Here is a 13,418-nt window from a genome sequence, read left to right as displayed (position 1 = left end):
TGTATCTGTCTCTCTCCCTCTCTCACTGTGTCTGGGTGTGTGGGAAACTACTGGGACTCCATTAATATATTTTCTTTTCCTGTTAGTTGACAGTTTCCCAGATTTCTCCGGCGCAGTCTGGCTTTTCATGGAATCCCGTCTCTCTGTCTCACGATGCGGTTTGATGGCTGGATCCTTCGGCTCCGGCTCTGGTTGGGGCGGGGGTGGGAGAGGGTGGGGTGGGGTGGGAGAGGGTGGGGTGGGGGGGTGGGGAGAGGGGGGGGTGGGAGAGGGGTGGTGGGGGGGGGGGGGTGGGGTGGGGGGGAGGGTGGGGGGTGGGGTGGGGGGGGGAGAGGGGGGGAATATTGGGAATAACCGGGGAATTACGTGGAATAAATCTCTAAATCTCCCCCCCCCCCCCTCACTCTCCCCCCCCCCCCTCGGGTCTAAATAGATTTTATGCACGTTTTTTAATCTGAACGGTGTAATTCTGTAGAATATTTACAATGTGAAGTTGTATCAATAATCACCGTAAAATATATATCACTATAAATCTTCATCAACTGTGTCGTAGTTTATTGATCCGTAGATTGGCGAACATACAATAGCCAATCTACAACTCTTCTTGTATAAATGAAAAAGCAACAAAGGCATTTCAAACTATAACGAGTAAATAATAATGGGGTTAAACATAATGGCCATATCTAACGGGCTTTGCTAACCTGTCCCGTCCTTGTGCAGCAAGGAGTTGCCTCATCAACCTTTTCCTCCGTATAGTTGAGTGTTGGGTTCAGTAAGTCCGGGGTCTGTGTGGAGAGAACCACAGGGGAACCTGGGGTGGACCCGTCGCGGAAACACCGAGGGGTTGGTTACAACAGGGGATACAGGGACAGATGGACGCGGGGAGTGGGTGGGACAGGTAGCGGCAGATGTTGGAACAGCTGGAACAGTGGTCGGTTTACACTTGAGCAGCGGGCGAGGCATCAGGACCCTGGGATGCCGGACAACGTTCCTTTACAGGAAGGAGATGTTGCGTCTGTAGGTGGTGCCATCGACATCGACCAGGTAGGAACGTGGTTCCTTCAAGGGGCCGTGAACATGTCCCAGTTTAGTAGGTCCATATCGAGGGGCCGTGAATGTCCTTTATCTGTTTGCAGTTGGACCACTCGGCCTTGTATAAGTGGCTTCAGTGGTTTGCTGGTATTGTCATAACTTTGTCTCGATTAAACTACATGTTTTGTGTCACCGCAGGGGACAGACCTTTGGTTGTAGATGTTTCTGAGACACAGGCAGCAGAGGTCGTGTTCGGCGGGACATCAGCCGCTGGACTGGAGAGCCGAGAATGTTGTCTCTTGCAATGTTTCGCAAGTTCAGCAGGTCTAGGTAGACGCCAGATTTGGCTAAGTGGGAGCGCTCCTGTGAACAGCACGCTTGGCAAGTCCATTGGACCGTGGGTATTCCGGTTATTTCCGGGCTGCTGGTGACATGTTGGAAGTTCCATCGCTTTACAAAGTCTATAAACTTTTGGCTGGTGAATTGAGTTCCGTTGTCAGTTTGTAGACAAGCTGGGATTCCGTGTACAGAGAAGTGTATCTTGAGTGTGAGCTGGGATTCCGTGTACAGAGAAGTGTATCTTGAGTGTGAGCTGGGATTCCGTGTACAGAGAAGTGTATCTTGAGTGTGTGCTGGGATTCCGTGTACAGAGATGTGTATCTTGAGTGTGTGCTGGGATTCCGTGTACAGAGATGTGTATCTTGAGTGTGAGCTGGGATTCCATGTACAGAGAAGTGTATCTTGAGTGTGTGCTGGGATTCCGTGTACAGAGATGTGTATCTTGAGTGTGAGCTGGGATTCCGTGTACAGAGAAGTGTATCTTGAGTGTGAGCTGGGATTCCGTGTACAGAGAAGTGTATCTTGAGCTTTTGGACTACAATCTCTGAAGTGATCGTTGGCAGAAAGTCAATTTCAAACCAGTTAGAGTATGAGTCCACTAACACGAGATAGTGTTTCCTGTGCCATTCGAAGATATCGGCAGCCAGTGATGACCATGGTAGAGAGGGAGGGAGCTGGCTGGGATAGGAGAGGGAGCTGGCTGGGATAGGAGAGGGAGCTGGCTGGGATAGGAGAGGGAGCTGGCTGGGATAGGAGAGGGAGCTGGCTGGGATAGGAGAGGGAGCTGGCTGGGATAGGAGAGGGAGCTGGCTGGGATAGGAGAGGGAGCTGGCTGGGATAGGAGAGGGAGCTGGCTGGGATAGGACAGGGAGCTGGCTGGGATAAAAGAGGCTGATTCTGCTGATGGGGTGATTGACTGTTACAGATAGCGCACAATTCTGTTTTCTCCCAAATGTACTTGGTCATCCCGGGCCAGTAGATCATTTATTTTTCTCGCTATAATGTTGCATCCACGCCAGGGTGACCATCGTGGATTTCCTCATAGTACTCGTTTCACAAAGTTGCTGGAATGACCACCTTGTGACCCTTGACAATTACTCTGTCCAGTATCACCAGTTCGTCACGGACTAGGAAGTAGGGTCATATTCCAAATGGGGTTAGGGTTAGGGGGTATTTGACTGTTCGTTTGGCCACCCGCCCTTAATGACAGAGGTCAGCAGCTGAGAGGTTTTGTCTGCAGCTGTGTGCTCTGCAAGGCAGCGCAGGCGATCAGTGGGCACGAACGAGACTTTCAGGACAGAGAATTTGTCCTGTTCAAATGGGTGTTGTTCGCTGGTGGTGTGTGGAGCTCTGGAGAGCGTGTCTGCGATGTGCTTGTCTTTACCTTTTTTGTAGACAATGCAGAAGTCAAACTGTTGCAGCTGCATCATCATTCGCTGTAGTTGAGCTGGGGCAGCATGGATAGGTTTGCTCAGGATGGTGACTAGCGGCTGGTGATCTGTCTCGGCCGTGAAGGTTTTGCCAAAAATGAAGTCTTTAAATTTTGAACAGATGAAAACCACGGCGAGCAGTTCCTTCACTACCTGAGCGAAGTGTTTCAGTCACAGGGTGCGTGACGTGTACAAGATCAGTCAGGGTGCGTGACGTGTACAAGATGGGCATCACGTCTCCGTTGAAGGAAGTTTGTTGACCTAGCCCATACTGGGATGTATTGCAGGTGATAGTGACGGGCCGATTCAGACTGAAGTATGCGACGGGCAGATTCAGACTGACGTTTGCCAGTGTAGATGCGCTGGCGAGCTGTAATTTTAAAGTCTCGAAATCTGGTTGATGTTGTGGGTACCAAGACCAAACATTGTCCTTGTGGGTCAGTTGTCGTAGGGGAGCAGAAAGTTCACTGAGGTTTGGGATGAACTTGCCCAGGTAATTGATCATGTTGAGGAATCGTTGTAAGCTGGTGACGTTGGTTGGGACCGGCAGCTCGTTGATGGCTGCAATCTTCAGTGGGTCAGGTTTTAACCCGTTGCTGGTGAACACGTGACCGATGTATGTGACTTTGGAGACTCTGAACTTGCATTTCAGAGGATTAAGTTTCAGATTAATGTCTCTGGCATAGTTCAGTACTCTTCACAGGTTGGCATCATGCTCGATCAAATCTCGACCGCATACTAGGATGTCGTCAACAATAATGGCACAAGGATATTCTGCAAATAGTTGTTCCATTGCACGCTGAAAGACTTTGCCAGCAGAGTTGATACCGAAGGGCATTCTTAAAAACCTGTAGTGGCCGAACGGAGTGGCAAAAGTTGTTAGTGCAGACGATGCTCGGTCTAACGGGATTTGCCTGAAGGAGCTTTTGGCATCGAGGACTGAGAATACTGTTGCGTTGCCGATGTGTGCCGCTACATCCTCAGTGGTTCTCATCGGGTAGTGTTGCCATTTAATTGCTGTGTTCAAATCTTTAGGATTGATGCAGATGCATAATTTCTTCTTATCTTTTTTTGTGGTGACGACCATAGTGGAGACCCAGTCCGAGAGTTCACTGACCAAGGCAATGACTCCAATGGACATCATACACTTTAGTTCATTGTGTATCTTCTCTCGCATGCCGTGAGGGACGCGGTGAGGTGCACGAACTATTGGGGTGACCGTATGATCTACAGCCATCTTGTATATTGTAGGCAGTTTGTCATCAAATAAGTCTTTATAGTTGGATAGCATCTGTTGTGTTGGTTCCTCTGTCAAACAGAGTTTGTGGACAGCACGCTCAAAATAAACCAGACCCAGGTTGTGGCCAAGCAGAGTTTCTGAACTTGGTTGGACAATGTAAAAGAGTAAGTTCTTTGTCTGCTCGTTGATGATGCACTTAGCGGGTGAAGAATTTCCCCTCCGTAAGCATGTAGAGGAGAGGAGTCTTTTTTTCATGAGCTCAGTGGTTCTTATCTTGTTGAACTCTTTAAGTGACATGACATTGGGCAAGAGTGACCATAATATGGTTGAGTTCTTCAGTAGGATGGAGAGTGACATAATTAATTCAGAAACAATGAGGGTATGAGACGTGAATTGGCCAAGATTGACTGGCAATTAATTCTTAAAGGGTTGATGGTGGATATGCAATGGAACATGAATAGGTGACGTTTCACAGAGTGCTGGAGTAACTCTGTGCTGGAGTAACTGAGTTGGATGATCAGCCATGATCATATTGAATGGTGGTGCAGGCTCGAAGGGCCGAATGGCCTACTCCTGCACCTAATTTCTACGTTTCTATGTTTCTATGACATTTACTCTGGCGCCGTATCGACTTTGGCAATCGGGTTTGTTATTGATTATCATGGTCATTGCAGGATCAATCACTTTGCCTGGGGAGTGCAGGTTTAGGGAAAGTATGGTAGTCAATGACTGTGTTATCAGAAACGTTCCTGTGGGAAACGTCTTGTTCTTGGGAATCAGAGTCAGACGGGTCTTGTTGGATCAGGTGCAGCTTCGTCCTTGAAGCTGTACTTCCACTAGACCGACAACAATTAGCAAAGTGGTTGAGTTTCTTACAATTATGACATACTTTCCCATGGGTAACGCAAAATTGTTGCCCCTGGGGTGGAAATAGTTACAGTTAGTGCATCTTGTGGCAGCCACAATTTGATCTTTGCGGGACACAATGAGAAATCATTGTGGAGAATAACTAGCTATATTCACATTAAGTTGCTGTTGAGGATTTGCACTATCAAAATCAGCAAGTTGTGCTACAGTCTCTGCCATCCAACATGCATGATTGGCTTGCTCTAAAGTCAGCTCAGCGTTCCGCAGCAGTTCGGCTCTTAACTTGCGGTTGCTCATTCCTCCCACAATTTTATCTCGTACTAGCTCTTTTGTCAACTCACCAAATCGGCATCGAGAGCTGATATGTCTCAGATCGCTGATAAATCGTTCCACAGGCTCATCAGCCTGTTGCTGTTGGGCAAAAAAACCTTGTTCTCTCGAGGATGCGATTTGATGGCAGGTTGCATAGTTCTCAAAACTTTCTCAGCAGAACTGTTGGATTGTCGACAGTCTCAGCTGGCACCACAACCAAACCGTTCGCGTCTAGGTGTGCTGGTGCGAATTCAAAAGAGTTGGCGCGGATCATAGCCTCTGGACCCGCTAGATAGCGATGCCTTCAGATCGTCGGGGACGTGTCGGTAAACGATGCGGATATAATGAGCATGGTCGCGCGCAAACATTCGCCATCGCTCGGCAACATTGGAATTAAACACGAGTGGGCTCGGCTCTCGACAAGAGTTTGCCATGTTGTCAAAATCACTCACAAATAAAAACTGATAAACAAAATAAATCGTGGGTAACAGACGTGGGCTAGAACCAATCAACTCGGGTTGAAGCACAAGCATCTTTATTGTTCAGTTCATCATCATCGCAGTACATCATAAGTCCACACTACTACAGCTACTGGCCATCTGCAGATGTATCCAAATCAGAGATTTCAACCAACTGCAAAAACTACAGTACTTGGAAGGGCAGCATTAATAAAAGTGAGACTTAGCCACAGAATTAAACTCTACTTTCCCTGTAACAGGAGCCAACTACAACCGGGGAACATGGCCCTGTCTAAAGACAAAGTGCTGGAGGCATTCAGCAGTTCAGGCACAACTGCCTGACTGCACGTGGAATGGACAGATGACACCTCAGGTCAGCAACCTTCCTCAGACTGATGAAAGAGAGTGAAAAGAGACAGAGGCATGCAGGACAAAGCCAGCAAAGAAATAGGTGGTACATGTGAGGCGTGATGAGCATATGGATGGAGTGAGTGCCAAGGGCTCAAGGTGAAAGGGACAAAATGCCAAATTAGGAGAGAACTGAAATATGAAACTGTGAGAGATGGGTGGAAGGGATAGAGGGAATATGTGACTGTTTGAGAAATGAGTGTACAGTAGAAGGGAAAGGACCAGAGTTAGTTGGTTGGTGGCTAGTTAGTTGGTAGTTAGTTAGTTGGTAGTTAGTTAGTTGGTAGTTAGTTAGTTGGTAGTTAGTTAGTTTGCGCGCAAGCTTGCGCAGGGAGGGGGTGAATGGAAGTGCACTCATCTCCCAACTCCTTGTCCCATATTTCCCTTTTACCTTCCAACCCCACCTCACTCTGGTTTTACATTTCACAGTTCTTGTCCTTATCCAACATGTTTTATCACTTTCACCTTCAGCCTTTGGCATTACTCCATCCATTTGCCCATCACCCACTCACCTGTAATCCACCCATCACCTGTCAGGCAGTGCCCAACCCCCACCTCATTTCCAGCTCTCCCCCGTATTTCAGACTGAGAGCTCCTGACCCAATTAGTCATCTGTCTAATCCTTCAGGGGTTGTCAAACCCACTAAGTTCCTCCAGCACTGGGTTTACTCACGATTCAAGCATGGGGTGGCACGATGGCGCAGCGTTAGAGTTGCTGCCTTACATCATAAACATACTATTAGCCAAGTATGTTTTGCAACACACGAGGAATTTCATTGACCATAGACTCATACCAATAAAAGCAACAGAACACACAAAATATATTCCAACATGAACATCCACCACAGCGACTCCTCCACATTCTTCACTGTTTTGGAAGACAAAGTTCAATCTCTTCCCTTCTTTGGTGTGGGGCCTCGAGCCTTCCGTTGACGGGACGATCTTGACTGCCGTAGCCGACGGTCGGGCCGTCCGTGTCGGGGGTCCTGCATCAGGGGGTTCAATCCCAGCTCACTTGGGGTCTAGACGAACCTTCCATGTTCTTTGGAGCTTCCTGACATCGGTCTCTACCAGAGACTACGACCTCCTTGATGTTGAAGAAACAAATTTGAAAAAGCCATCAATAATTTAACACATTTATCCCATTAAACTGAAGAGGGTTAGAAATAGGTACCTTATCTTCCTATGACATCCATAAAGACCAAATCCAGGAAGATTTGATGCTGAAAAATCAAATTACATAAAATTTTAATGTTCGAAATGTTGCAACGTTCTTCTCTACAATTAGACAAAGTGCTGGAGTAACTCAGTGGGTCGGACAGTCCTGGATGAGAAGATTCTAGTCCTCAAGGTGAAAACACTTGGACACGTGGACAATGCCTGGAGATGTATCTCCAACAAGGACCATTGTGTCTCTGCAGTCAGGACTCCAACAGGTTAGATCAATATTAAGGTTGTCTAATACATCTATATAATTAAAACTCTGATCTTGACCACTTCCTGTTTGCACTGCATATTGATTTTAGGAAAAACGCTACCACTTACGGCTGTGATTTTTGGCCACCTTACTCAGAGTCCTCCTCTGCTGGGCAGGACAAGATGATCTTTCCCATCGATGAAAAATAAAAGAGTTATTAATGTTTAGATTCTCCTGTAAATCACGCCATGAAGGCCACGCCCCTTCTGTTGGGAGGGTGGAGGGACTATAAAACCCGGAAGTGTGGAGGCCCCTCAGTTCTCTGCAAGATGGGGAGAGGGAGAAGTCACGACTCTCACTGACCTATGAGGGCACTTAATGTAGTTTGAAAATGCAAAGGTGGTGTTCCCTTGTTGAAAGGTGGTGTTGCCTTCTATATAATTAAAAGTCTAATCATGACCACTTCCTGTTTGCGTTGTATATTGATTTTAGAAAAAACTCAACCACGTACGGCTGGGATTTTTGACCATCTTACCTCCTCCGCTCATCAGGTGCCGAAGATTTTTCCCATCGATGAAAAATAAAAGAGTTATTAATGTTTAAAAAATGTTGAGATTCTCGCTTCTGGAAATCATGCCACGCCCCTGCAAGATGGGGGAGGGAGAGGTCACTTGCACTTGAACTGGGAGGCCTCGCACCCTGCCCGAGATGGCCGGAAACTGCATTTGAATTTGGTGGCCTTGCACCCTGGTTAAAATGGAATTTCAAGGAATAGCCATGAGTCAACTGCCAGCCCACCAGCCGTGAGTGAGTGAGCTGCCAGCCCACCAGCCGTGAGTGAGTGAGCTGCCAGCCCAAGAATCCATTCGGCCCACAATGTCCATCTTGGCCCTCTGGAAACCAGTCCCTTCAGCCCACAACATCCATACTAGCGTTCCAGTAAAGTGCCCCCCCCCCCCCCCCCCCCCCCCCCCCCCCCCCCCCCCCCCCCCCCCCCCCCCCCCCCCCCCCCCCCCCCCCGGCCACCAATATTGGAATTGGTGGAGGTGGAATATTGTGTCGGGGACCAGCCCTCCCGTGTGAAGCTGGGACCCAATGGGTCCCACAGTCTAGTTTAGAATTCTTAAGGGACTGAAGATTCCCAATCCAGAATTACCAATCCATATTCTCCAGCGATGTTGCTGGACCTATCGAGTTGCTCCAGCATTGACTTGCAATTTACAAGCACAGCAACACCCCAGTTACCCCATCAAATACACATTATATTTCACAAGTGTTCTCCCAACCTGGTTGCCCGATGCCTTACTCTTCACGTGGACATTGAAACGTTAGATATAAACAAACATTCAGTGGTGTCCAGGTGGTTAAAAATACCTGGAAAAGCTCAACCCCCCAGATCTTCAGTCAAAAATTGCGAGCCAGTGTGGAAAGGCCAAGAGCAGAGTTAAGGAGCGGCAAGGACGAGAGTAGAACTGAGAGTACTGAAGAAATGGATTGTAACAATGTAGATGCAGCCAAATGTATGATGAGACAACGGGCTGGAGTAACCCAGCGGGTCAGGCAGCATCTCTGGTGAGAAGGAACAGGTGACGTTTCGGCACGAGACCATCATTCAGACCCCGTAACGTTCAACGCATTTGCTAATCAAGAATCCATCTTCACCTTAAAAATATCAATCGACAGCCTCCACGGCCTTCTGTAGCAATGAATTCTACAGATTCACTGCCCTCTGACTAAACAAATTCCTCACTGTGCAGTATGCGGTGCAATGCAGTAAGTGTGTGGACAAAAAGATACTCCTGTCTATGTTCTCCAGAGATGCTGCCTGACCATCAGAGTTAAACTGATGGAGAAACTCAGCGGGTGAAGCAGCATCTATGGAGCGAAGGAAATAGGCGACGTTTCGGCTCGAGACCCTTCTTCAGACTGATGTGGGGGGGGGGGGCAGAAACAAGAAAGGAAGAGGAGGAGCTAGTGGGCTGAGGGAGAGCTGGGAAGGGGAGGAGAAAGTAGGGACTGCCTGAAATTAGAGAAGTCAATATTCATACCGCTGGGGTGCAAACGGCCCAAGCAAAATATGAGGTGCTGCTCCTCCAATTTACGGTGGGACTCACTTTGGCCATGGAGGATGCCCAGGACAGAAAGGTCGGATTGGGAATGGGAGGGGGGGTTGAAGTGCTGAGCCACCGGGAGATCAGGTTGGTTATTGTGAACCGAGCGGAGGTGTTGTGGCTAAAGGGATCAGAGGGTATGGAGAGAAGGCAGGTACAGGATACTGAGTTGGATGATCAGCCATGATCATATTGAATGGCGGTGCAGGCTCGAAGGGCCGAATGGCCTCCTCCTGCACCTATTTTCTATGTTTCTATGATCGCCAAGCCTACGCTTGGTCTCACCGATGTAGAGCAGCTGACATCTAGAGTAACGGATGCAATAGATGAGGTTGGAGGAGGTGCAGGTGAACCTCTGTCGCACCTGGAAAGACTGTTGGGTCCTTGAATGGAGTCAAGGGGGGAGGTAAAGCGACAAGTGTAGCATTTCCTGTGGTTGCGAGGGAAAGTGCCCGGAGAGGGGGTGGTTCGGGTGGGAAGGGATGAATTGCCCAGGGAGTTATGGAGGGAGCGGTCCCTGCGGAAAGCAGACATGGGGGGGGGAGATGGGAAGATGTGGCAAGTGGTGGGATTACTTGTTGTATGTGACGGCTGGTGGGGTGGAAGGTGAGGACAAGGGGGACTCTGCCCTTGTTACGAGTGGGGGGATGGGGAGTGAGAGCAGAGTCACGGGGTACAGAAGAGACCCTGGTGAGAGCTCTCCCCCTCTCCCCCTTCAACAAAGCTGGCATGTTGCTGTGCCAGTGAATTACAGTAGTCAATGTATTCTGCTATCCTGTAGGGTTCACTACAGTCCTTTCAATGGCTGATCCTGTTTCTCATGACATTTAATTTCAATTGGAATCTCTTCCTCTCTAGGTGTCCAGTGTCAGCAGACTTCAAATCACAAACGTGACATTGGTTTGTTTTGTATATAACTTGTTCTATGTGAATATGGTTATGGAGTTGGTACGAAGGTAAGGCCCCTGTTTAGAACCTTCACTTGGGCTTCAGTGTGGATGAAGGTTTGGGAAACATTAACAATAGTTTTCTCTATTTGGGTTCGGCCTGTCTCAGCTTGGGGCCACTTTAGTTTAAAGATTACATTTCCCCTCCCCCTCATTAAGGTTTATTCACTAAAGTTGTGGTCTGGGCCTACTTGAAGGAGTTTAACACTGGGACCACTCGTATGTACTTGTGTCTCTAGTAGTGAGTTTCTGCCTGTACCTGGGGCTGTTGGTCAGGGTGGGGACAGTGTGGGGGGTGTGTGGGGGGTGGGGACAGTGTGGGGGGTGGGGACAGTGTGGGAGATAGAACCATAGAAACATAGAAATTAGGTGCAGGAGTAGGCCATTCGACCCTTCGAGCCTGCACCGCCATTCAATATGATCATGGCTGATCATCCAACTCAGTATCCCGTACCTGCCTTCTCTCCATACCCCCTGATCCCCTTAGCCCCGAGGGCCACATCTAACTCCCCCTTAAATATAGGGGGGGGGGTGGGGACAGTGAGGGGGATGTATGGGGGGGGGGGGGGTGGGGACAGTGAGGGGGATGTATGGGGGGGGGGGGGGGGTGGGGACAGTGAGGGGGATGGGGGGGTTGACATTGGTTCCACAAGTCAATGTGTTGGATTCCCCTCCGCCAGCATGATACCAGTGATCACCTTCCAGGGTGGGGACAGTGAGGGGGATGTGGGGGGGGGGGGGGGTGATCACCTTCTCCTGACACCACTTGGCTGGACGGCGCTGCCTTCTGTCTCTGGGCTTTGCGTGGTGTGTACTTGTGCTTGAGGATACGGTGACCTGAAGACTCGTCCAATCTGAGGTCTTGACTGGGGAACGGCCACTTTGGTCAGGCCCATGAGATCATTACCCTTGTCCAAATCCACTTGCCTTCATTAGGCTCCCCACTTCCTCATTGTCTTGGCCTTCATCCTAACAGGGATTTATTCTGGGTATTGGCCATGCCATGGAACAAATAAACAGTGCTGACAGAAATCAGCGGGTCAGGCAACATCTGTGGAGGAAATGGACAGATGACATCAGCTTGGAAGCCTTCAGACTGGAGTAGTGGGAGAAGGTTGGAAAAGGGAGCAAAGCTTGTCAAGTGATGGGTGGATACAGGTGAAGGGATGATGGGCAGATGGTGGAGGAAAGGACAAAGACTAGAGGTGAAAAGATGACAAAACATTCCAGAGGTGTGAAATGTAAACCTGGAGCGAGGTATGAAGCAGTAATGGGTCGGGTATCTGGGTGCAATGGGACGGGTCTGCGGGTGTAATGGGCCGGGTGTAATGGGCCGGGTGTAATGGGCCAGGTATCTGGGTGTAATGGGACCAGAAGGGATAAAAGGGAATGTGATTTGGGGATGAGTGTACTGATGAAGGGACACCCCCTCTTTCCCTACACTCCCCACCCTGGTGTGCACCTCACTCAACACTCCGGTCACCCTACTCCCTTCCCCTCTAATGTACGCTCATCACTGTCCCACATTCCCCTCTTTCCCAGATCCCTCCCTCTGGCTTTGCATGTCACACCTCTTCTTGTCTGACACTTGTCTCCTCTTCACCTCTAGCCTTTGTCACTACTCCCCTATCTGCTAATCAGCCCCCAACTGTATCCAGCTTCACTCACCAGGCTTTGTCCTGCTCCCATCTCTTTCCAGCTTTCTCCCAACTCCATCAGTCTGAAGAAAGGTCCTGATGTGAAACATCTGTCCATTCCTTTGCAGTCGGGCAGATGGTGCCTGACCCACTGAGTACCTCCAGCAGTGTTTCTGACCTAGTTATTCCTTGGTTAAAGTTATCTGAGGGGAAAGTGAGTTTAATAGTCATGGCTCTTGAGTCTTATTACAATTTACTAATCCTGCCCCTTCCATTCACCCAACTGTAGTTCTTTAGAGTTGGTCTAAATCTATATTTGGTTTGATGAGTGTCTGTGTTGCTGCAATATGTTTGCTCTGAATAATTTGTATTTGTTTCCACCCAGGATCTCCAAGGACTGGACCTGTGCTGCTGGAAGTGTCTGCTGGGGTTAGACTGTCTCTTCCCGTTCTGCCAAATGTTGGCGTAAGATGGAATAAACTTCTTCCCCATTGCTGTTCTCCTGATACACAAGTCTCATTTAATGTTTTTGTCGGTTAAAGTAGAGTCTGGTCTGTTGCGGTCGGGTTTCCTCTGATATTGTGAACTGCTGCACGCCCTGTAACGTTCCTGCAACCTTATCCAGTCTATCTGGATTTGATCTTCATGGAGATGGTGTGAAGGTAAGGCCCCTATTTCAACCCGTCTTTTGGTTTCAGTGGGGATAAGTTTTTGAAAGATTAACAATGGGGTTTCCTATTTATTTTTGGTCAAGGGTTTTATAATTCAGGATGCTAGATCTTTAGCAATAAAAGCAGAGTTGGAGGAACTCTGTATCTGTAGGCTGGCTCGGAGATTCATAGGTTAATTGGTTTTAGTAAACTGTCTCTAGTGTGTAGGATAGTGCTAGTGTACGGGGTAATCGCTGGATTGTGCAGACTCGCTGGGCCAGACGGCCTGTATCCACACTATCTCTAATTATTTTTTATTCACGGTTCTTTCAATTCGGGGCGCTGGAATCTTGAGCATAAACAACAGTGCTGGAGGAACTTGGTGGGTCAGGCAGTATCTGAAGAAAGGGACAGATGACTAATCAGGTCGGGAGCCTTCAGACTGAAATACGGGAGAAAGCTGGAAATGAGGTGGGGGTGGGGCACTGCCTGACAGGTGAGTGGGTGGATACAGGTGAGTGGGTGATGGGCAGATGGGTGGATACAGGTGAGTGGGTGATGGGCAGATGG

The 13,418-nt window shown here is 48.8% G+C and overlaps 1 protein-coding gene across 1 annotated transcript in view; it reads left to right on the top strand.

Moving 5' to 3' along the window:
- The window catches only part of LOC129702500 (urotensin-2 receptor-like), a 4,149-nt gene extending 1,799 nt beyond the window's left edge, over window positions 1-2,350 (top strand). The window contains exons 2-3 of the mRNA XM_055644228.1: window positions 952-1,044; window positions 2,297-2,350. Coding sequence (XP_055500203.1) covers window positions 952-1,044; window positions 2,297-2,350 — 147 coding nt within the window. The remainder of the gene's footprint in view (window positions 1-951; window positions 1,045-2,296) is intronic.
- Window positions 2,351-13,418: the final 11,068 nt, after the last annotated feature.

This window comes from Leucoraja erinacea, chromosome 13, assembly GCF_028641065.1.
Source record: "Leucoraja erinacea ecotype New England chromosome 13, Leri_hhj_1, whole genome shotgun sequence".
NCBI classification, from domain to species: Eukaryota; Metazoa; Chordata; class Chondrichthyes; order Rajiformes; family Rajidae; genus Leucoraja; species Leucoraja erinaceus.
Note: the sequence above shows the minus strand (reverse complement) of the source record. Positions and strands in the feature narration are given on the sequence as shown.